The sequence below is a fragment of the Puccinia triticina genome, chromosome 4A, assembly GCF_026914185.1.
Source record: "Puccinia triticina chromosome 4A, complete sequence".
Classification (NCBI taxonomy): Eukaryota; Fungi; Basidiomycota; class Pucciniomycetes; order Pucciniales; family Pucciniaceae; genus Puccinia; species Puccinia triticina.
In genome coordinates this window covers 1,882,844-1,907,982 of record NC_070561.1, presented here as the reverse complement: position 1 = coordinate 1,907,982, position 25,139 = coordinate 1,882,844, and the positions used below count along the sequence as shown (strand labels likewise).

Here is a 25,139-nt window from a genome sequence, read left to right as displayed (position 1 = left end):
AAGAAAAAATTACGTTCAAGGCTTTTCATTCTTCCCTTTGATGCGTTATCATCTGAGATTAAGACTGCCGCTCTGTTGTTGCATTTTATTGATAATTTGGGGTCGATATCGAGAGATTTGATGATTGGTAATAGAAAAAGAAGAAAATCCACTGATTGACCTAGAGATATGAATTCAGCTGCGCATGTCGATGTTGCCACCACCTTTTGCCTCCGGGAGCCCCAGGCCACCGGAGCACCGAACAAAGTGATTACGAAACCCGATGTCAATCGTTGAAACTCTCCACCCCAGTTCGCATCCACCCAAGTCGTCATTTCATCTCCCGATGCCGATAGCTTCAAACGTTTCGATCGTGTCATGTAGATATATTGTACGAGATGTGACAAAGCCTCCCAGTGTGAGTCGTTAGGATTCGTACTGAACCTGGCAAGGTAATTAACCACGAAGCTTATGTCTGGTCTAGTTCCCAACGCCAGGTAATTTATCGAGCCTATTAGTGATTGATATAGTGTTGCTGAAACCGGTTCCCCCCACGAAGTTGTAAGATTGTCGCCAGTCAGCGGGGTATGAGTAGTTATCAAGAGTTTTTTCACTTCCTTCCTGTACTTTTCTACTAGCTGGTCGATAAGCATGTGTTGACTGAGAAATATCGCATCATCTTCGTACTCAAGTCGAATGCCAACGAGTTTTTCAGGCTTTGAATCCCACTTGAGGCGCAGGCTTCGGTCCATGTTCTGTCTTAGAAGTTCAATATCCGGTTCGTTGTTGCCAAACACGATCCCATCATCCACATGAATCCATACTATAATGATTGAGTTACCCTTCTTGTACCTGTACAGACACTCCTCCACTTCGTCGCATTCAAATCCCCAGCCGTGGAGTAAACTCTTGAAATGTTTCCACCAGCAACGGCTGGCCTGACGAGTGCCGTATAGAGCCTTCTTGAGTTTGAGTACCTTCCCATTCAGATGAGGAAATAGCTCGACGGGTGGATTGACGTAAATAGTCTCTTCGATTGGACTGTGGACAAAAGCCCCGGTAATGTCAAAAGAATTGATTATCCAATTATTCCTTACCGCCAGAGTGAGCAGTATTCGTAATGTCGATAAAGAAGCTGTTGGAGCAAATGTTGAACGAACGTCCTTTCCAAGACGTTGTTTGAAACCTCGTACAACAAAACGGGCCTTCAGTTTGTTGATTGAGCCATCCGTGTTACGCTTGATGTCAAAAACAAAACGAGTGCCGATGGAGTGTTGATTTTCTTTTTCCATGATGTCAAATGTGTCGATTTCCGTTAATTGATCCCATTCTTTGATGCACGCTTTACGCCACTCGACCCCTGCCGGCGAGCTTAGAGCCTGTTGTAGGGTGGATGGAATATCTGCGTCGGACGTAGCTTGTAAAAGATCGAGTTGATTATCTTGTTCCTCACATATTTCCGCTGTTTGTTCTTGTCCCAAAGTCAGAACTCTACGGGCAATCGGGTTATCAGCCAAAGACGTGGGAGAAGGAAAGAGAATTTTCCCTTGGAAATCCAGAAAAAAGGCACACTCAGATTTTATTACTTTCTGAGTAATGGGATTCCAGAATAGCCATCCCCTCTCATCATCCTGGTAGCCAACTAAATATCCCGTCCAGCCGCGTTGATCGAGTTTACGGCGCCGGTCTTTTGGAATGTGAACGCTGGCACGAGAACCGAAAGGATAGAACGTGTCGGCACAAGGTTGACGACCGGACCATAGTTCCAACGGAGTTGATTTACAGCGCTGGTTGGGAATTCTGTTGACGAGGTAGCATGCGCATCGGTAAGCGTACGACCAGAGTTTCGAAGGTAGCTCAGAGTGGGCTAATGTTGTTTGGGCAATGTCCCCCAATGTGCGATTTAGACGTTCAGCTTCCCCATTCTGCTCTGGTGTGTAAGGGGATGTAAAGATTATCTGTGATCCAACAGATTTGAGGTAGTCCGAAAGAGGTTTTACACCATATTCTTTGGCATTGTCGGAACGAATGAACTTTGGCGCCATCTTGAAGTGATTGACCATTTTCTTGACGAGAGATATTAGAATTTGAGGGACCTCAGACCGAGATTTCATGGGAAAAACAAAACTGTAGGTAGTCGCATGATCGCGGATTGTGAGAAGAAATCAATTACCGGAGACATCAGGATCGAAAGGACCCATGACGTCGGTGACAAGGAGATCGAGTCGATTTTCCCGGGGAATTACCTCGGGTAGAGAATGGCGGCGTCTTTCGCTTTTAGTCTGTTTACAAGTTTCACAGATGAAAGGAGTCCAATTTTTCAAGTCAAAAGACGGTACGAAACGTTTCAGGAAATCTTTCACAATCGTGTCGGAAATGTGGCCCAATCTACAATGCCACTCATACGCCGGAGATATGGATTGACTGGAAGATCGAGTCGAGACAGCGCGAATGTCGGAAGTAAAAAATTTGAAAGAACCCGGAGTGATAACCCAGGACCGATGAATGAATTTAGCGGTGATAGAAGCGAAGTTTGAAATTAAATGAATGTCGTGGTTGGGGAGAAAAAATGGTTTGAAGCCGGATTCAATCAACTGGCCGAGACTAAGGAGTGTGCCGGTCATCTCCGGACTGTACAATACTTTTGGGATTGTGAGGGTACCATCCCCATTGACCATCTTGAGGTATCCACTATGTGTCACCAACATAGATCCGTTGGACGAAGCCAGCTTCAGCTTCATGGGCAGGATAATCGGAGATAGAGAGAAAAAGGATTGGAAAGAGCCGCTCACGTGGTGGGTCGCCCCTGAATCCAAAACCGTGCCATCGCCGGTAGCACCCTTTGCATCCACGCCCACAGCCAATCGAACCACCACATTCGGATCCTGTCCTGTGGGTGGGTTGTTCGGGGGTGCCACCTGGCGGGCAAAACCGGAGACGGGGCGACCATTGATGGGGGTATCAGGGGGCGGCAGGTTGGCATCCCTGCGGAGTGTCGGACACGACGACCTCCAATGCCCCGACGCCCCGCAGTACAAGCAAGGTTTACCGTCAAAAACTGCCGGATTGCTCGGGCTGGTGTTGCCCTTTCGGATGTTGTTGATAGCAGCTGATATGTCGTCAACCGTGGGATGTCCGGGCCGTCCCACATTTTGTTGTCTTTGCTGATTGGGAAAGTTGGTCTGGTTTCTTGGTTGGCCTGGCAGCCCGCTCCGAGGGCTAGATCGACCAAGCTGATTTCCTGGGTTGTTCCAGACTGGTTGTGATGAATTACCCCACGCCGAACTTCTGGGAGCTGACAAGTTCGGGAACGTTCGGAAGACTGAAACATTGGGATGTTGATCGGAATCGAACCGTACGCTCTCGCCGTACGCGGAAGTAATGATCGTTTGTATGTCTCTGGCAGTAACGTCCTTTTTGGAGCTGAGTTGCAGTGATATATTCTGGAAGAGTTGAGAGCGGGACATTGAGGGAGGGGTAGGGGCGATGGCCTGTAGAACAAGGCTTTCGACGAGGGAAGGTAGACCTGCTCCCACCTTCTTAAGATCTGAAAAAATATCGAAGGTTTTGTTGAAAAGACCCTGGAGTTGTCACGGTTCAGTTGCTGGGCCGGTAATCCGTAGTTCCAAAAGTTTATCGACCAGTTCGATCTGTCGAAAACGAACCGTTCCTTGGAAGTTCGCCTGAACTGCCTCATACGCGTCTGTCCCTGAAGTACACCGATCGACCAGAGACGATAGCTCATTGTGGACCGTAATTTGGATGAAATACAGAAGGCTGTTGTTCTCTTGTACCGATAATTTCTTGTAGTTTTCTTGATCGTCGAAGAAGCTAGAATGCCCGAGTGTAAGTAGGATAACCCTGGTGAGTCCCCGCTTCCATTTGGTGAAGTTGCTGCCGTCGGCGGCCAACGGTTTGACATCTTGTTTATAGATGCTTGGCTGTTGAAGGAATTTGTTCTTAGGGGAGACGTCGGTTGTGCTGGCTTGTGACATGTAGAAAATGGGAGATTCTGGTATCGAAATGTTCTCGGGGGAAGTCGGTGACGTGTCAGAAGAAGTTTGGGGTGTGAATCGTTCTCGAGGTATGTTGATAAGTGGGCGGTATTTGGGTGTTGGGATTACAATCGCGATGGGTAAGCCAAAAGGTTGTACGACGATTCATTTGCCTGATGAAATCGGGGCCGATGGTGATTCGTCGATGTGCCGGGTGATAACTTTAGAAAAGATATAAGATACTTCCAAGATGAATGGTGAAGGGGGTCGATCTTCTTCCAAAGGGTCTGGTTTTTCTTCAACGGGAGACGGTGGTAAAGGGGGAAGTGCGAGTAAAGCCTTGTACGCTTTTGTTTGTTTCGGCCGTTTCGCTCGAGTTGGCGGCGGCAGTGGTCCAGAGATCTGAGGTTTTTCACGTCGAGTACTGACCATGCACCTATTAGAGCCTGGAGAGATTCCTGGTCGTATCGGCTATCGAGATGTTGAGCAATCGAGTCTTAATCTGTTGTGTCGAGAGAAAAACCCATGAGTCTACATTGCTCCTCCCCGACCGCCTCTTCAGCACTCCATACTCCAAAAGTGGAGTTTGTACACCCCAACTCTCAACAAAAAGCACTGGCCTTTTTTGAATAGTGTTAGCGTGCTGTTAGCGCTGCTACGCTACACTAATTTTCAGAGGCACTAACAGCACACCAATTTCTGTTCAGCGTTAGGGCTACACTACAGCCGCTAAGCTGAGCTACGTTGCGCTAAGGCGCTTTTAGCGGAAAAAAGGCCTTTTTTGCCTCAAAAAGCGCTGTAGCGCAGCGTAGCAAACGCTCTTTTGCGCCCTGTGTGCTTAGCGTTAGCGCCATTGCGCAAATCTGCGCTAATGCTACACTAAAAGCTAAAATAGCTTCGCACCCTGTGCGCGTAGCGTTAGCGCAGATGCGCGCAAGTGCGCTAACACTACACTAAAAAATAGTGCATTTGCGCTGGGCTACGCTACACTAACAGCTATTGGTATTGTAGCTGACCCACTGTTGCTCTTGCTGGCTGGCATGTGCCAGTCATCAAGAGGGCTCAGAACCTCTTGCTGACTGACATGTGCTGGTAATTGAGAGGGCTCAGACCCTCTTGCTGACTGGCATGTGCCAGTCATTGAGAGGGCTCAGACCCTCTTGCTGACTGGTGTGTGCCGGTCATCACAAGGTCTGAGACCCTGTCAATGACTGCTGTGTTCTGGTCATCAAGAGGGTTGTGTACCCTCTCAATGACCGGTGTTTTCTGGACATTGAGAGGGTTTTGCACCCTCTTGATGACCATTATGTTCCGGTCATCAAGAGGGCTGAGACCCACTCAATGTAGAGATGGCACTTGGCACCCCCCGGCAGGTACCCGCCACACTTTAGCACATAATTATATGCACTTGCAGGTGCCCATTGCGCGTGTGCAGCTCTCTGCATGTATTTTTACTAAAATGGAACCCCTTGCACCCGCCATGGGAGCCAGCAGGCACATAGAATTATGTGCTGAAGTGTGATGGGTACCCGCCAGCAGGTGCCAAGTGCCATCTCTAAATCAATGACCTGCGGTTGACTATTGCATTATCCTGTTTACTGGGAGGGAGTCCTCTGGGTTGACTGGGAGGGATTCCCCTTGGTCAACTGTTGTGTATAGTTGTTGACTGCAAGGGATTCCTCCAGGTCAACTGGATGTGTATTACATGCATCCTGACCCACGCAGGTATGGCCTGGGCGCCTATGACCCCCTTGTTGACCAGGCTAGAGGGGCTGATATGCACTGAGCCTTGACAGGGCTCAGTCTGTGCACCTCATTCCAATCAGTCTAGTGCATTGTGCACTAGACTTAAGCTGAGAAACTTCCAAACATTCCAGGGTGTACCACCCTGGGATTAATTTTCCTGAGCCTGGTAGCAACTAGAAATCAACTTGAGTATGCTGCATGTCAACTGACAGCAGTTTCTTGAGTTTTTTTTTCCATAGTGTTTTGAGACAAGTTTTTCATGAGAAATACAGACACAGCAAGTAGAGGGAGAAGGTGTTGATAGGTCACAAGCTGAAGATGTGTGATTGCCATGGCATTTATGACAGAGTGGAGAATTTTTACACCATTGGGAAGTGTGGCCAAGTTTCCAACAGTCAAAGCATTGTTGGATTGATTGTGTGTAATGTGTGCCTCAATATAGTTTTTTTTGTAAAAATAGGCCTGGAAGTTTGATTTTCAGTGCAATGTCTTTATCTAGTAGTTGAAGTATTAGTGAACCATTCTTCTTTCCTTCCTCTATTGGTTTTCCAAGCCACTGAGCTGATTGAATCAGGTTTGGATCAATCTGGTGTTGCGTTCCTAGTTCTTGAAGGTGTGAAGTATCCGTTGGATGGAAGTTAGTCAGGATTGCGTGTAAGATAATGGTATTTTGGTTAGGGAACATTTTAAGGTCAAAACAAAGCAAGTCCGTCCACTTGTGTTTGTTGTTGAGCAGCCACTATGTGTTTGATCACAAACTTGTATAAATTTTCAAATCTTTAGAGGGAAGTTGTGTGATGCCATCAATTTCAATTTGTTGTGAGTCAATTTTGGCACCAATGGAAATCAGAATCTTGTTAATCTTAGTTTTAATGTCTGTTGCTGTTGTTGAATCTAGCACAACAAACCCAGGCAGAGTGTGAATTACTAAGCTAGCTTTCTTGAATTCATTAATTTGTGTTTTCAATGCTATTACTGGTGCTGTTTTCCCTTGCTTGTTTATCGTAGGGTTCACTGTAGGGATGTAAACGGGTTGGGTTTGAGTTGGAAAATGGTGCCCAAACCCGACCCAACGTGAGCACCGGGTTGGGTTGGGTCGGGACAAAACTGCAAATGTACTGCCCAAACCCAAACCCATTAATGAAGAGTCAGGTCCGGGTTGGGTCCGAGTCGGTGTAAGACTCAAAAGTGGTTGTGAAACCCTTTTGCTGAATGGAGAAGGGGATGAAGGAGGTGCAAGCTCTGCCCTTCTATACTACCAGCTACAAGACCCACCAAGGTAAGCTTGGCAAGTTTTAATAAGTGATAGGAGTGGTTAGCTCAAGATAAGTTTCTCGTGACACAGTATAAAAAAGGTTGTTATTCAGTATGTAAGAGTTGTTATATGTAAGTAAGAGGGTTGAGTGGGTACGTAAGTGTTTTTGGGTGATGGGTGAGTATAAAACTTGATGAGTAATAAACTGAGGAACTACAAATGGGGGGGGAGAGAGCTCCTTATATAGACAAATGTGAGGGATTTTGGCTCCAGGGCAGCCCCTGAGTGAGGTATTTTAGCTGGCCTGGGCTGTACAACATGAGGGAGTGGCTGTGTACAATTTATGCAAGGGGTGCATACATGAGGAGGGGCTGTGCCAGATGATGTCATAATTCATGCAAGGGGCGCATAAGCTGTGCAGGGAATGATCATGTGATGTAATAAGACCAAACAAAGTGGAGTTAGAAGGAACTAGAATGCGGGGAACCATTCATTCGAAGGGGCACAGCCTGCAGGGGCAGTGCTGCATGATATAATGTACATAACAAACAAACCCAAACCAATATATGTAGTGGAGATAGAATGGTGCGGGGAATGTGGCTTGAGGCGCCTGACAGGTGGTTGACTGGGTGCTACAGGTTGTCCAAAGGGTCTAACTTCCAGTGTAGTGGGGCTCCAGTGATGCTTCCAGTGGGGAATAGGGGTTACTTTAGCCGTGGTGTCCATTTAAGGTGTCCAATGGATGGTATCTTGAGGCCTTCTATATGTACATGAGAAAAAATTTTGATTTTTCACATTTTCAAGTACCACATCGGGTCTTGGGCCGACCCAAGACAACATCAGTCGTGCTAAACGCACACTAGATTTTTACGCCATCCTTGAAAAACCTGTGTACGCCATCTTTTTTTGGCGTGCAGGGACATGTACGCCAAGACACCCTGGACAATTGACCCAAGTCCAGCTCAGAGAAATACATACCTCCCAGCGAGCTGGACTTTTGCCGTGAGTATTCTTCCCGGCAAGCTAAGCTTTGACCAGCTTGCCAAGAGGCATGTAGTCCTCTTGGCAAGCTGGTACAAATCCATCTTGCCGAGAGGTATTTATTCCTCTTGGGCCAAGAGGTATTTATCCCTCTCGGCAAGCCGCTCATAAGCCTAGCTCTCCGGGAGGTATGCATTCCTCTCGCCGAGCTGCTGACAAGGTCTGTCTCGCTGAGAGGTATGTATTCCTCTTGGAGAGCTGATCAAAGTCCAGCTCACCAGGAGGTATGTATTCCTCTCGGCAAGCTGGTACAAATTCAGCGGCTGTATCCCTCTTGGCAAGTGATTGAGCATGATTTACCCTCATTTTGGGTTGCAATTGGGTTCATGGGCCGACCTGAGTGGGAAAAACCCTGCCTGAACCCAACCCAAGTGGGAAAAACCCTGCCTGAACCCAACCCAATTATCTAATTGGGTCTCGATGGGTTGGGTTGGTTTTTCAAAGAGAGGCCTGAGGGCTTCCCAAACCCGACCCAGAACCCATTGGGTCTTGGGTCTTTCCGGGTCGACCCAAACCATTTACATCCCTAGTTCACTGGGACAAAAACTCAAGAAACAGCGCCTTTGTAATATTGCATGTCAACTGGCAGCGGTTTCTTGAGTTTTTTTTTTTTTTTTTTCACAGCGGTCTGTTTTCTTGTTGTTAGTAGTGGTTGCTGGGGGCCAGGTCAAAGGCGTTGGAGGAGAAACTGTAAGAGGTTGTTGTTCTGATCACTCAATATTCACAGTAGATTTCAGTTTGTTTGTTTGTTTGATCTAACAGAGCTTGTATTTGATTTTCTTTCAGTATTCTAGCCAGGTTCTTTGCTGAGAGAGCTTCATTCAAGAACTTTGTTATCTTGCTGAGTATTTTTAGCAGTGAATTCATTATTTGCGGTTCATGCAAAACTTCTCCGGTTGATAAGTTGCAAGATCAATTTTTAATTCAATTCAAAAGGAATAAGGAGGACAAACGTAACCCTATGACACGTGATGACACTTGATAACACGTGATCACACATGATAACACGTGATAACACGTAAGGATATACGTGATGGCACGTAATGACACGTGATGGCATGTAATGACACGTGTTGGCGCGTGATTGCACGTAATGACACGTGTTGGCACGTGATTGCACGTAATGACACGTGTTGGCGCGTGATTGCACGTAATGACACGTGTTGGCGCGTGATTGCACGTAATGACACGTGTTGGCACATGATGGCACGTAATGACACGTGTTGGCGCGTGATTGCACGTAATGACACGTGTTGGCACATGATGGCACGTAATGACACGTAATGACACGTAATGGCATGTAATGAGACGTAATGACACATGATGGCATGTAATTACACTTAATGACACATTATGGCATGTAATGATACATGATGACATGTGATGACTAAGAAACAATATATCACTGATAATTTAAGGGTGAGGTGTGTTGTGTGGTAGAGACATGTCACCAACTTGTACCCAGACCTGTGTCAGTTGCTAATTAGTTGAGGTGGACCATCACTGGCCTCAGCCAGCCTGGAATTTGACTCCTGCTATACTGTATGGGGCACTAACAGGGTGCCCCAGGGGGGATTGGGTTAGAGAGCACATCATAAGTGGTGGCAAATATGAGGCAACATACTACCATATTCCAGTATAGCTGACCAGTACAACAATGAGAGATATGCCCCTTTAAAAGTCCCTTTAAAAATTAATCAAGTTCTCTCAAGACAAGACTTGATACAACTGTGTGTTCTTTATGTTGGGCTCAGTTGGAGTCCTTTATGTTGGACTTAAAGACTTGATTATGAGCTGGCTTTCTGTGGGATTGAGAAAAGTGTATTTTGACACGAGACTATTTGGAATGTGATGGCTGACAATGGTTAAATTTTTTACATTCACAGGTTGAAGAAAACTCACAAATTTTGTGTGTGAGTTATTCCCTTGCCTTTTCTTTGGGTTACCACAAGTGGCTAAGTTTAGTTTGAGCCCTAGGGAGATTTTCACCTTGCAAAACCAATGAGCTCCAAACCCAAGAAGTTTAGTTTTAAGAAAACCCTGCGACCTCAGGCCCCACCAATTGCCCCTTCGATCCCTTCAGAAGCCAAATCAACAGTACCAGCCGAACCACCTTCAGAAAATCCATTTGGTCTGAAGCCTCATTCCAAAAACCTCTTCATTCAACCACCCTCTTCACTCTCACCTCTCCACATCCTGGCCCTCTCCGATCTCTCAAATGTTGTACTTGATCTGCGCGCTCTCACCCCCCATCTCTCAACCCTTCAACTTGCTCGGATCCACCATGCTGCTATCCTTGCGCCCCCGCTTTCAGGAAGTGTATCCTTGACCCAAGTGTCTCACAGTATCCTCCTCCTGGTCTCTCAACAAGTGAGTGGCTATCCATAGCCGTGCTTCCCATTTGTACTTAGCCCATTACATTGCTGCTTTCTCCCAGTACCACTCAACTAATGCCTGTCCTGAAATTGCGCTTTGTATTGAGTAACCCAGGTTCGAATGTACCAATCAGAAGACCTAGTTCTGTTGTTACATACACAAACTGGTCCTGTGATTGAGGGATCGGAAAGAATCACAATTGCACCATATCCCATTGACCTATTTCCGCCGGCTTTGTCACCAGACCTAGGATCTTCTTCTTCTCAACACCATTTGCCCAATGACTTTGACTGCCCTGACACCTCAACTACCATATCTCCCAACCTCTCTGTCCTTCCGACTTCTCCAATACCCCATCATGAGCTTTCCACCTTCTTCCAATCCCCTGACAAGCTAATTACCCACAACAATTTCTCAATGCCTTTGTTTTGCTTTGTCTTACCTCAATCTATCCAAAGCCTGTTGATGAAACTGTAGAAAATAAATTATAATTAGGGTATTGAGCTGAGGCAAGGTTTGAAGGGCTTGTTGACTCTTAAGTGATGGTACTGGGAATGTCACTTGAATGGGTGACAACTGACCAACAGCAAATCATGTAAAATTTTGAACAACTAAGATAGTATTTCTCATTAGAGGCCTTATTCTAAAGCTATGTACATGTAGAACTATTTGAATCATGTGTGAGAAAGGGAATGAGATTTACCAGAGCAGGATGATTTGCCACTGTACTTGGCTTGCTGCTTTCACCGGTGGTGATGAGTCTGGCTATAAACAGGCCGGCATTTGCTGATTAGATAGATGGACAAAGAGGACAAAGAACAAGAGGATTTTTATCTGGGCTGGGCTGTTGCCCAGAATAGCGGGTCTCTTTTGGTCAACTTTGGCTTTCCTTGCACAACCAGAATTCTGGTCAATGCCTCCTCCCATTTGTAGAGACTGTAAAATGAAGATGTGTCTGGTGAGAGTCGAACTCACGACCTCAGCTATGCTGAGACACATACTAGAGTGCTGCCTTTACCAACTAGGCTACAGACGCTTGTGGCTGCCAGCTGGGTGGTTGGTTGGTAGTGCTCATGGTTCAATCCGACAGCCCTCCATACTGTGGTGATACATCATGGTAGCAGACTAACAGACAACTCAACACCATTCTTAGAATAATAGCCAACCATCATGGGAAGGGGTAGGCAGAGCGCAGCTCCGAGACCCGTGGTGTCCACGTAGCCGGAGGCCCAGCCAGCGTTTTGCCCACGAGTGTCACACGTCAGAGTGAGACTCGACGGGCTAGATCTTGCTAGAGCGGCAGGATCCGCAGGAGCAAATAGTCTGTCACGACTAGTAGTGAGAGACTAGTACCCTCCGGCCGCAGACAGGTTCCCAGGGGCACCGAGATGAGACAACGAAGCAGTGGCCCGTAGTGGCCTCGTATAAGAAGGCCACTCCAGCAAACGGAGTGTGAGCAAGGGATCAATCTCCTAGCTCCCACTTGTTGCTCACTGCTCGTCACTCAGGAACCTAGTTCCTGCTTTCCTTTTTTACCCCTTTTTTTGCTCAAAGTAATTCCCCACCCGTGAATTTCCGGGCAAAAGTCTATCTTTACTACCACATCACAAAACATCTAACAAACTTAGTTTAGCTATATATTCAAGCCATCATGTCACCCGATGAGCTCACCGACCTCGTTCAAGGTTTAGGCGCAAGCCAAACCCCAAATCCACCTGGAAACAACCAAGGCAGGACAATACCCAAGAAGAAAACCCCACACCTATCAGCGATAGCCAAAAAAACCCAAGCAAAAGGGAAAGAAACCCATCAGAGTCAGTCAGACGAAGACGACGACAAAGACCCAGACGGCGAAGACGTCACAACCTTATTAAGATCCAAGGAAGCAGGTAAGTCCGCTCCTCCGACCAACCCATTACAGAGGCAACCCTTCCGCCCTCTCCCCAATACCAGAATACCACTTCCATACCCACACCAGCCCCTCCCTACACATAGTTCCCCCCTTACACCCAATCCGTTTGCCTACCTCCACCTTTTTAAAACGTTTACATAATAGACACAGACAGGAATCCTATTGGAAGCTGACATGCCCAATTTATCTTCATTATCTTCACATCCAGAACCGGCTGTAGCGCAGGAACCGCCAAAGAAGTCGAAAGCAGACATGCTCAAAGAAGCGCTCGAGGCCCAATTAGCAGGCGACAGCGTCAAGGTCAGGTTACTCCTAGAATCCTTAGCCAAGCAACCCATCGAACAGCAAGCCAGCGCGGCCGGGAGGAGCTCCACCAAAAGAGCGATTGAGCTCAGCGTAGCCAACAAAGATTTCAAAGAAGGCGGGGTAACGTTCTTTGTGGAAGGCGTGAATACCTTCAAAGGGATGGGCCTACCTCCCTTCTTCAACCACAACATGAAGGAGTTGAAAGGCAAGCACCCCCCTTTTTCCAAGCGGCAAGAAACTCAATCCAGGTCCCCAGAGCCAGATAGCTAACAGACCGTGTGTTTGAACCAACAACAACAGGCCCCCTACCGTTGACCATATTCAACAAAGTCTGGCAAGATGCAGCGATTATCCATCAAGCCAAAAAGAAACACAGAGCAGACGAGAGCTCAGACAAGGAGTAAGCCAAAAAAAAAAAAAAAAAAAAGAGAAAGAAACAAGAGCTAAAAGAGATGAACCCCCAATCCGCCGACAGCCGCTATACTGGCCTGAAATTTCCGAGTGAGTGGGAACAGGGTTTCAAAGACTGGACCCTAAACCACAGAGGCTTCTATGAGTCCCTCAGAGATGTATACCACTTTCCAAGATTTGCCGGGTGGCTGTTGATACACAAGGCTCATGCGGATCGAATCCAAGCCAAAGACGGCTTCATGGAGGCGCTCAGGTATGATATCCGCCTCAGAACAAATGCCTTTGCCCACAGAGTCAGCAGAAACGGGCAAGAGGGAGTTCCCGATATCTCAGTCTTCCAACCCAACATTGCGGAAGAAGCCTACGCAGATGCTAGACGCTTCAACGAGTTGGGTTTCCGAGATAACCCCTACGGCCTGGGAGGCGCCAGAGAAGCCTTTGACCCAGTGACCGGCCAACTCAAGGCAAGAACTCGTGACTACCACGCGGCCCAGATCCCATTCCCGTCGATCCAATATCCTCCCCAGTTCACACACCCCTTTCCGGTCCCAGCGGCTGCACCATTTCCGATGCCAACCGCACACCACCAGCGCGCACCCAACCTGGGCCAATGGCCGACGCAACGCCCGGCACGCCAGAGAGGCCAGGGCAGAAACGGGTACAGAGGAAACCACTTCGACCCAAATTTTGTCGACCCCAGAAGAGGAGGACCCCCAACTCAACCCAACCCTGGAAACAGGCAGCTAGTGGTTAGAGACACCAACGGGTAAGCCAGACCAAATCCAAAAAAAAAAAAAAAAAGGGGAGAGGAGAGCAAGCGCTAATATTATCGGTTTTTTTCCGACCAGACCAGGGCCAATGCAACCTCAACCAAGGTAAGAACACGCCAGTGCACATGGAACCACTAAAAAAAAAAAAAAAAAAATGTTTCCCTCCTGTTCACTCTTTCCCCCCCAATGCCCACACAGTTCCCAGTCCAAAACCCAGTAGATTTGGAATCAAGACATGTCCCCCGTTCCCCTGTGACTAGCATGGTTGACTTAAATGCATTTCCTCCGTTTCCTTTCCATTTCCATTGTGTTTTCTTCCCTAAGTGTGCATATGCCGAGCAATGAAATTGTCAGAACCCATGATCGAGTCATCGAACCGTTGAAAGCGCACAGTGAGAGTGTCCAACCTTGCCCTGAGCTTGAGAACAGGAGTCCAAGGTACCCAGCAAACTGGCCGACATCGGTCCAGTGCAAGATGAATGTCGAGTTGTGGGAGTTGTCCTTAAGAAACGCAGGCTTATTGGACGAGTACCAAGACGTCATCACAGGCTTCAAGAGCGGTTTCAATCAAGGAATACCCCCCCACAGAGTAGGCGGCCTCACCAGGTACACCCCTCCAAACCACGCCTCAGCTTGGATGGCAAAAGAGAAAATAGAATCCTCGATACAGAACGAGTTAGCCGCAAAAAGAATGTTTGGCCCCTTTGAGCCAGAAGAGGTCAATGGTGTATTCCCTTTTTTCAGAACAAGTCCCCTAGGCGCAGTGACAAACGGCAACGGTTCCTTCCGCCCAATAAATGACCTGTACTTCCCGAAGAACAACAAATCAACCCTGTCAGTGAATTCATTCGTAGATGCAAGCGCTTTCAAAACTACTTGGGACGATTTTAAGAAGGTATCAGCGTTTTTCCGCGCCTTAACACAACCGGTGCAGTTGGCCATTTTCGACTGGGAAAAAGCGTACCGTCAGATCCCGAAGGCACCAGACCAGTGGCCTTATCTCATGATAAAAGATTTCAACGACAAAATCCTTCTAGATACCCGGATTGCCTTTGGCCGTGTGGCCGGCTGCGGTTCCTTTGGACACCCCGCCGATGCATGGAAAAGCCTGATGGAACATGAATTCAACATGATGAAGGTGTTCCGTTGGGTAGACAACAACCTATTCATAAAGACGGAGCATTCCAAGACAACCATGGCAGACAAAGTTAGTAGGTCCAACGCGCTAGGGGTGAAAACCAACAAAACGGAGTTCTCTCCTTTCCAAACAGAGCAAAAGTTTATTGGATTCATATGGAACGGGAAGGGAAAGACTGTTAGGCTCCCAGAGAGAAAGCTTGAAGAACGGAAAGAACAGATCAAGACGGTTCTATCACAAGGAAACCAGTCTACCTTCCAACAGGTCGAAGTCCTGGCCGGACGCCTGAATCACGTCTCGCTTCTCCTCCCCCAGCTCCAGTGCTACCTCAACTCCGTATACCGCTGGTTGAAGAACTGGAAGAAGCTTCAGGCCCCTTGGTTTACCCCACAGGACGTCAGAGAGGACCTCCTGTTCTGGCCGGAGACGCTGCAATCTTTCACGAACACCAGGCTAATCGCCAACCCGGAGCCCATAGAGATTGACTGGGTCAGGGACGCCTCCACGTCATTTGGAATCGGCGTACTCATAGGCAACAGATGGTCTCAGTTCCAAGTCGTCAAAGGTTGGAACGGAGGACCTAAGCCATGCAGGAATATAGCTTGGCTCGAAACCGTGGCTATACGCATAGGACTACTAATGCTACGGAAAATGGGGGTCAGGAAGGGCAAATCCCTAATCGTGTGGACGGACAACACAATGTCCAAGAACATGGTGCACAGGAAAAAGTCCAAAGACCGTTGGGTAAACAAGGAGTGGAAGCGCATCCATTCTCTCTTGGTCGAGCTCCAGGTAGACCTTGTGGCAAAGAGAGTCCGGTCCGAAGACAACTGAGCAGACTCCTTGTCTCGTGGCAACGCATCTAAACACGGAAGAGAAAACAACATACAGATCCTCCTTCCGGAGGAATTGGACGGATGGTTTACGGCAACGGTGCCAGTGTAAGGCAGGAGTGTCCCACCACCCCGCCTTTCTTGAATAAATTCCCCAACAGACCTGACCCAATACCTCAGAGCCGTAGAAATAAATGCTACCCAACCACACAGGTGTCAGACGACAATTACGCAGTGGGGCAATCCAAGGGGACAGAGACAGAGGACCGGAGACCGGCTGGCAGCCGAACCACTCCACCTTGCCGGGAGTTAGGGGTTCTTGCCACAAGGGCTCAGGCTCCTAGTTGAGCCGGAGTGACGGGCTTAGCGCCTCAAACCCCACTCCCCGAGCACAAGGTTTCTGTCCTGCTCGGAGGAGGTTCCAGGCCTTGACAGAGAGTCCCAGCTCTCTGTGACGCCAAAGGTACTCCTCCTTCCTTTTTCGTCCCACACACAGCCGGCCCACAGGCCGGCAGACATGGGGCTCCCGCCACACAGGTTGAGCCCCGCACTTCCTTGGTGCCGACTGTGTCAGGAGCAGAAACCTGCTCAAGAGAGCAACAGGTGCGCGTGCTGCGAGGCGCAGCTACCAAGCGCAACCGTTGCTCTCCTATCCTTCCCCACATGCTGTGCGCCACGGAGGCAGCAGTGGATTCCTCTGTTAACTGATGCCGAGTTGAGATGGTGCCTTTTGAAGATCACATAGTCCCATCCAAAACTGAATGCACACTTGACATCCACAGTTGTTGCTGTGGGAGAAACAAATGATGTTAGAAACTTGGTGATGACATGATAAAAAGGATAGAATAACTCACCTGGACAACTGCGCACATCAAGTGCCATCTGGAGAAGACCTCCATGAGTATTACCCTCACAATGTTGCTGAATCCACCATTTGAGGGTGTGGACAGGCATTCCTCAATTGTCAAGATGCAACCTACCCGTAAGCCAAATGTTCAGGGGATTGGATGTAGTGTTTCCTAAGCAAGCCTCTGACATTCTGCCCAGACCTGCAAGCACACCTGTTGGTGCCTTGATCAAATAAATGAATTAATCAGCCAAAGTTTGAACAGTGAAAACACTGAGATACTCACCTTTGGGGGGTTAGTCAGCAGTTCTCTGCTGGAAGTCGGCTGTGGTAATGGTTTGTAATGTGTTTCCCACATATGGCTTTAACCATCCAATTGAGTTTTTATTTTGCAAGTTTGAAGTATTTGTCTTTGAACAAAGGGTGTAGGACTTGGAAATTGAGAAAGTCAGCTTTGTTTTCATTTCTTGAAGTTATAGAGAAAAAGACATACCCATAGCCACTCGGTACAATGGGGAGCAGTCAGTGAGAGTGTAGTACTTATTAGTTAACTGAAGGCCGGCTTGACATGCATTTCTCAAAGCAGGTGGGTATTCTTCCTGCTTGTTGGAAATGGCTGTTGACAGATGACTGGTTATGTGGTCAATAAACACAACGACATGGGAGATCCAAGCTACGGAAGCTCACAGGGGACACAAATTGCGCCAATTGACCCATCACCCCCCAAAAAAAAACTCAACTCCCATCTACCAAGTTCCCACCACCTCCACGCAACACCATTTTATGCTCCTCAATACAATCACACCACCATCCCACCAAATCCACACCTCAACCAAAGTAAATGATGGTCACCGAACAAATTCCATCTCAGAATTCCACAAAGATAACCCTGTATCCCAGCTTACTTAGTATGAATTCACTTCTTAAAATGTTATTACAGCACCCATGGGTATCTTTTAAGACATCAATTATAAAGAAATTCCCCCAATCAGATTAAACACTACTCAAAGTTACGTGTAAAAATGGATGGAATCTACAAGTCTTCTCTTACAACAGACATCTATTGTAAGGAAATTCATTGAACCCAAATAAAGACTGCATTGAACTGGATGGAATAAATAGACCTAACTCTCAGTGTGTGATAATTTTGTGTCATATTGAGCTCGCCTTAAATTCTGTCCTGCACACCTGATTCAAAGTCATTTCCCCTTCATCACAAATTGAACCATCAATATCTAAATTCTGTTATGGCTGTTTATTGTTCTCAATGCAAGGCTTGTACTGCTGGTACTATTACCGGAGGGTGGTGTATAAGGTGCTGTGAAAATGTAGGTATGAGACAAGAAGATATAGAGCTGTCTGGAACCCAACCATCCACAAATACATCTACTAGACCTAATTTGTCCAATTATCCAAGATATCCAATTCCAAATACCCAATCATCCTCTCAAAGTCTATCTGACCCCAAGGATTACTTTTGTAATGCGGTAAAATCTAAACAAAAAAAACCACCTCCTACTTCTCCTTATCCCAAACAAAAGCCTCCTCAATCAACCTCAAAAAAGTCCAGACTTTCTTTGACCAAATCCTTATCAATTTCAACCAACACCACCTCAAAATGCTTCATCGACTGTGGATTTGTCCTGTATCAACATTCAAAGCTTGAAATAGATGTTGGTATCCTCAACATCAAGCGTAAGGTTGATTTGACTGATCCCAATCTTTTCAACAATCTTCTTGATCAAATCTGGGAGATCTTCTCTCAAGAGCTTCCCAAGTACACGAACATCAAACACCTCCCGCCATCTGTGGAGAACTACATCAGTCTATCCCAAGGAAAAAGCTGTCTTACCAATCAAGAGTCACTTCTCTATGTCTTAGAACAATCTACCGACAAAAAGCCAGTTCAGATTGACCTTACCTACCAACATCCAGACCTGGACGATGATGAAGGATTCAAAGATTCAAACTCCGATTCTGACTCACCACGCGCTTCAAAACCAGCTTGTCCTTTAGCAAGAAAGAACCAGCGTCCCTCAACAGATCCAGTCAAGGCCAAAAACAATGATCAGTGGGCTCTTGGAGGTATTGCATGTGAGCTATCTTCAACTTTGTAATACTTCACGCTTTTTAATTCACTAATTTATATATTTATCAGGTACTATGCCCCAATATGGATCAGGGGGCTTGAACACCCAGTTAGGCGTTCTTGGCCAAGGAGCATGCTTTGTTGATGTCAAAACTAGTGGAGGGATGAATGCTTATTGATTAATTTTTGATACTACTAGTATCACCTCAGCAACCGATCCCCTTGTGGCTGAAAGCAAACCAATAACACTTAAGGTTTACAACAAGCAAAAAATTGGACAGGGAAGTATGAGAAGAGCTTTTAAAGCTGAGGTGAAGACTGTTGAAAACAATGGTTCTGTCACTATTGCCGACTATGTTGCAAAGATTCAATACCACGATGAAACCCCTTCAATTGAAACCCATACTACTGACGCACTCATGTACCATGCTGGTGCTCTACTCTTGAATCATTTCAAGAAAATTGTCTTGGACTGTTGAGCAATTAAGGCCTATCACAAGAAAGCACGATCAATGGATGTAAGCATTGCTCTTTCTTCACTCATTCACACATTACAAATGTTTGACTAAATGTTTCCTTGCCTGTTCAGATTGTGCGACATGCAGTTGTAGTTACAGGAAAATTGAACGATCCTGATCAAGTCTACTTCCTCGAAGCAAAGCTCACTGGAAAATATGTCAAATATTGTAGCAATACCGATTTCGATGTGGACAATGAGATAGATCAAACTGATCCTGAATTTTCACAGTTGATGAATGCATTTTCAAATTGGTCCTTTCATAAGTCATCTGGAAAAAGTCTTATCTGTGACTTGCAATTTGTTGATGGCATAATTACGGATCCTCAAATTATAGATGTGGATGCAACGTAAGCTCATATTACATTCATAATTAATTGGAGCACACATTAGCTGATGAATGATGACATTTAAGTCAATGGGCAGATGGAAATAATTCAGAATGTGGTATCTTACGATTTATTGAAGGCCACCAGTGTAATGAAGTTTGCAAAGCTTTGAAACTCACTGCTCCAGAACAAATCTATGCCAAAGCCACCCAGAACGTTAATGAAAAGTCAAAAAAGCGGCCAAGAATCCTTGAGACACAACAGCCAAATATCGAAGAAAATCAACCTCCCCAAACTAAGTCCTTACATGTTGGAGTTTCACCTGCCTCTATTTCTCACCTCTTATCTTGTAGCCAAGATTCTCTCCCAAACGCCAAAGATTTCTTTTCCTCCTAGTTCTTGATTTTGATCTCAATTGATTTCCTGGTGCATTCTCAAAATCAAGTGTTGTTTATCTGTTATTTATCTGTTATTTATCAAACGTTATCCCTCTTATCAAAATTGGTTTCTGCTTCCACTCTCAAAAAGCTAAATTGCTGTTTATCTGAGTTCACATTTCAGATCCAAATACCAATTTATTCATAATATGAGCAGTTATAGAATTTAAAACATTTTATCATAACACAAAGAATATGTTCAAATTTGAGGTGGAAAACATAGAAGAATTACTAAAAATACGTAGGAAAATTCTATTCAATGTTTGGGAGGTCTTTACATATGTGGTCATGATCACCAATAAAGTACTCTTTACCAGTGTCAGTGAGTTTGTTAATGTAATAGCCACTACAAATACGTTTAAATGCATCAACACAGGATTTTGTGATTTGGAGAGAGAATCCAAGCAATGTTAAGGTCTTGTGAGGAGGCTGAGTATTGTGAGTGCAGTGTTTGAATTGGCCTGCAGCAAAGACAATTCTACAAATACCCTTGAGTTTCCGCAGGTCCACAGCCGCTTGGTGATCGGGGAAAACGAAAAAGGGCCCGCAGAAAGTCTATTTCACCTAATTGGAATGTATATTAGTCGCAAATATCAAAGTATTCTTGCAATGAGAATCTATCTTACCTGTTTTTTTGTTAACATTGGACAAGAAAAGAAAAGCAGTCTTTGAAACGTCTTTGTCCTTGTGTGGGCGATTTGAGAATTCATTCATTGTGAAGGCCAAATTGGAAGTGATATTGGTATTACGGCGCTCCTCTTCCAATCGGCGGTGACAGAAAGCTGGGAGTTTTAGTTTTGATAGAATAGTTCTCACACCTTGAACTGCAGTATCAGCAATTGAATGAAATAAGTCAAAGATTATGTCACTAGCAAGGAAGCCTTCAGTTATGTGTTGGAAATAGCCGGCAGCATTCTTGAAAATCTTGAGAGAATCGAGGTAACGTCCAGCCATTTCACCCTCCGTCTGGCTTTTTTGCCATCCAATTGCCCACATCCGGCCAGAAAAGTTTTTAGGAAGACTATTAACTGCTGAGATGAAAGATCGGGACTTGATCAAGAATTGAGTTAAAAAGTTGAGGTCGTTTTTTTGCTCTTGAGAGAAGTCGTCAGGTGGGGTGAATTTGATATAAGCAAGAAACTTAGGGTGCGTACCATAGCGGAAAAAAAATAGATTCTCAAGCAAGTTTCAACTTTTTTTTGCGAGAATCTATTTTGAATCAGAATTGCGTACCATAGCACACAAATTCTGGGTAGATTCCAGAATTGATTCTCGTCAAAAAACAAGCGTTTCCAGAAACAGGTGTCCCCCTATTTCTCCAGCTTCGAGAAACCATTTCTCTTCGCTGGGGACGGTGTGAACTCCACTCATCCCGGCCATCGGGACCCTCCAATTGCTGACCACTCACCCCGGCCATCAATCGGAGGGTATACATTCCACTCGATGACCGGGATGACTGGTCATACCCGCCACTCGAGGACATCTCATCCCGGCCATCGAGTGGAGTACACACCCTCCGATCAATGACTGGGATGACTGGTCAGACCCTCCACTCGATGACCACTCATCCCGGCCATCAGGTGGAGCACCCTCCGATTGATGACAACTCACCCCGGCCATCAATCGGAGGGTATACATACACTACACTCGATGACCGGTATGGAGCTCCGCTTGGTGCTAGGCCGGCGGCAGCGCTGGGAGGGGAATGGTGTCGAGTGACTGCCCTCACGGATTGGTCCGGAAAAATGAGACGGAAGATTCAAGGTGATAGCGTTGTGGAGGTGGTTTTGAGAGTTCGCCGAGGGTTGGATTCTCGGCGGTGGTTTTGTTGAGGATTCTGGGATGATTTGAGGGATTTGTCGAAGGGAAGGGGAATTCGTAAGACTCTTCACTCTTGTTTCTAGACTCCGGACTCGAGATGGCGGATCAGAATGCCATGCCGCTCCCCTCCTCCAAGTTCTGCGAACTTGGACTCGGGGAGGCAACATGTCACATACATTTCATCATCTCCTTGCGCGCCGTGCGCGCGCACACAACACAACACAAATAGACAAGAACACAAAAGGAACAGAAAACAGAATCAAAACAGAACAGGACAACAGAGCTCAGCAGGATAGAAATAGAGTAGAAAGAAGGGAAAACCACAGCATAAGAAATGAGGGAGAAATGACACAAACCAGACAAAGGAATAAGAGAAATAGATCAGAAACCAAAGGCAAAGAAATAAAACCCACAGCACAAGCTGTGTTAGGACCAAGAAAGGGAAGGAGGAGGGATAAAAGAGGGGAATGAGGAATAAGGGATGAGAAGAAGGGACAGTTTGAGAACCTTGAGGCTTGTGGGTCTTGATCTTGAGTTTTGTGATGATAGCTTGAGTCTTGAGAACTGGATCTTGATTCTTGATATGAGCGCCAGTGAAATTTGAGAACTGAAAATTCACTTGACTACCGGTTTGCCCACCACATCCCACCACCACTTACAGTCTGTCCCTAGACTGTACACCAAAAACCGTGTCGAACCGCGCTGAAAGAAGGAAACGAAGGGGGGGACCCGCAGGTGGCTCATGACAGTGGCGAATGTAGAGCTTACGACAATTTTTCGGTAGTAGCTACCCGAGGTGCATACAAAGGAGGGGGAACTTACTTTGAGTCCCCAATGCCCCCGCGAGGAAAATACTCCTTGACTTGATCCGCCGCAAACCGACGTTTGAGTTCTGTGCCATCCAACTCAGCGAGGACGTAGGAGCCGCCTTGAACTTGCTTGACGATCCGGTATGGCCCATTCCATTTGTGGGCAAAAAGCTGGCCCCACTGGACCTCCAAAGATCGGTTATATGCCAACACCAGGTCTCCAGGACCTAGCGGTCGGCGAAGTCGACTAGAGTGCTTGTCCTCCCAATAGCGGATGGACTCGGCTCGGGATTTCATCATCCGCTTGTACGCCACTGCCCAAGCCTCTTCGCTGCGCTCGAGCTGTCGAGATCGCGCCACTAGTAAATCGGAAGTACTGCGCACCTCCTCCCAATTGACCCCAAGGAAGGATTCTATGTCCAAGTCAATGGGGAGAGCTGCGCGCTGTCCGAACACCAACTCATAAGGAGAATAGCCCGTCGTATGCTTGGTTGATATCCGATCGGCAAACAAAACCAGCGGCAGGAACTTCCGACAATTCTTGCCCGACTCGGCCGCTAACTTGACCAAAGCTGACTTAAGAGGTGCATGCCCGCGCTCGACCATACCTTGAGCTTCGGGATAGTACGGCGTCGAGACCCGGTGTTGACCAGGCAAAGCTCTGAGAATCTCTGCCAAAGCCCCGCCGAACTCGGAGCCCCCATCAGTCGAGTAAGAGCGTGCTAGACCGTACCGCATGGTCCAATTTTCGTGCAGGAAAGCCGCAACCGCCTCCGAGGTGATGTTGTTGAGAAATTTGGCCTCAACCCAGCCTGAGAAGTCGTCGCGAGCCACAATTAGATATTTAGCTCCACTGGCCTTGATGTGAACAACATCCATAGAGACTCTCCCGAATAAAGTGTCCTCGCCCGTCGGGTAGCGCACTTCCATGGGCCGGCGCAGATCGCGCTTCTGACAGGCTTCGCAGCTGCGACACCAGAGTTGAACCGCTTTCTTGAGACTCGGCCACCAGAACCGATCTGCAACTTGGCGGTATGTTTCTGCGGTGCCTCGATGACCGAGTTCTTCGTGCAAACACCGAAGAATTTGGTCCTGCTTGCTTGGAATAGTGATCACAATCCGCGGCAGTGGACTTCCCCTTCGCAGGAGGCGACCCCCTTGAACGAAAAAATCTGCTGCCTTCCTCCTTAAGGCCTGAAACAAGACTGGGTCCATGCCCGCGGGTCGGGCGAATGTCATGAGGTACTCCTCCAATTGCCGCCAAAACCCTTCCTGATAACCAGTGTACGCCGGCGCTGCCTCCACTGAGAAAGAGGTCAGGGGCCTAATGAGCGGTGCTTCCTCGTCAAAATCTGACGCAGGTGGATCCGACTCGTTGTCTCCTTGCGGCCTGCGGGACAGTCCATCCGGCATCGTGAACGATTTGCCCGGGCGGTGAGCAATGTCGAAAGAAAACCAATGGATGAAAGCGACCCATCGCGTCATGGGGGCGTTGGGTAGGCTTGGCGCATTGATCATCTGAACAAGGGACTGGGCGTCGACAAGGAGATCGAAATGTTGCCCCCACAGAACGTTTTGAAGCTTCTTGAGAATCCGAGCTACCCCACAAAGCTCGAGTTTGGGTTGTGAATATCGGGATTTGACATCGGAGAATAACAGAGACTCGTACAGCGCGGGCCTATCGTGCCCGTTGGCATCCTCCTGCGTGAGAACGGCTTCCACCGCATGAAAACTGGAGTCCACGGCGAGTTTAAGACGTCCTGCTCCCAGACCGTAATTCACCTTTACCAGCACTATGTCCCGGCCCACTAGCGTCTTAAGCCGCTCAAAGGCTCCCGCACAATCCTCCGACCAGACAAATTTGACGTCCTTTCGTGTCAGTCGCCGTAAAGGGAGGCAGATTTGAGATAACGATGGGATGAAAATCCTAACGTACACTACCACACCCAGAAATCCGCGAACTTTGGTGGCGTCCTTCGGGGTGGGCCACAACATGATCTTATTCACCTTGCCCTTCGACATCCGACGACCCTCCTTGCAAACCACGTGACCGACAATCTCCAAAGCCGGAACGCACGCGGCCAGTTTAGACGCTGACACCGTCAGACCGGCTTCCTCAATCCGAAAAAGAACTCGCTCTAAAGTCTCGGCGTATTCCCATACGAACTTTCGCACGCCCGTATGCCAAGACAACACCTCATTGTTGTAGTCCGAAACCGGGCCCTTAATGCCCCCATCGTCGATGAAAATGCCCGCATGGTCCGGAATTTCCTCCTGCAGGACCCACATCATCTGCGCCTGGTAGACGGCAATAGAGTTAGTGGCACCCTGTGGGAGTCGGGTCAATTGAAATCGCCCCAAGGGAGTATCAAAAGTAGTCAGTGGCCGAGAAATGGGGTCTAAAGCACGTTTGTCGTAACCACCAAGGATGTTGCCTAGACCATAGCAGGCGCGACCCGAAAACGATTCAACAAATTCTTTGGTCGCTGGAGGAACACCAGCGTCCTTGACAGTCACCCGGTTCAACT

At 47.2% G+C, this 25,139-nt stretch overlaps 4 protein-coding genes across 4 annotated transcripts; all 4 read left to right on the top strand.

The window, feature by feature from the left end:
• Positions 1 to 10,017: 10,017 nt before the first annotated feature.
• Positions 10,018 to 10,501, top strand: PtA15_4A225 (uncharacterized protein; the record flags this gene model as incomplete). Its single annotated transcript, XM_053168087.1, has 2 exons — positions 10,018 to 10,386; positions 10,454 to 10,501. 2 exons carry the CDS (start codon positions 10,018 to 10,020, stop codon positions 10,499 to 10,501), a joined length of 417 nt encoding a protein of 138 aa, XP_053019331.1.
• Positions 10,502 to 12,043: 1,542 nt separating this feature from the next.
• PtA15_4A224 (uncharacterized protein) lies at positions 12,044 to 12,880 on the top strand (the record flags this gene model as incomplete). Its single annotated transcript, XM_053168086.1, has 2 exons — positions 12,044 to 12,206; positions 12,513 to 12,880. 2 exons carry the CDS (start codon positions 12,044 to 12,046, stop codon positions 12,878 to 12,880), a joined length of 531 nt encoding a protein of 176 aa, XP_053019330.1.
• Positions 12,881 to 13,590: 710 nt separating this feature from the next.
• PtA15_4A223 (uncharacterized protein) lies at positions 13,591 to 14,011 on the top strand (the record flags this gene model as incomplete). The annotated part of the gene is made up of 3 exons (XM_053168085.1): positions 13,591 to 13,787; positions 13,870 to 13,896; positions 13,990 to 14,011. 3 exons carry the CDS (start codon positions 13,591 to 13,593, stop codon positions 14,009 to 14,011), a joined length of 246 nt encoding a protein of 81 aa, XP_053019329.1.
• A 4,080-nt stretch (positions 14,012 to 18,091) lies between these two features.
• Positions 18,092 to 18,877, top strand: PtA15_4A222 (uncharacterized protein; the record flags this gene model as incomplete). Its single annotated transcript, XM_053168084.1, has 3 exons — positions 18,092 to 18,096; positions 18,180 to 18,703; positions 18,768 to 18,877. The coding sequence occupies 3 exons, from the start codon at positions 18,092 to 18,094 to the stop codon at positions 18,875 to 18,877; spliced, it is 639 nt and encodes a 212-aa protein (XP_053019328.1).
• Positions 18,878 to 25,139: the final 6,262 nt, after the last annotated feature.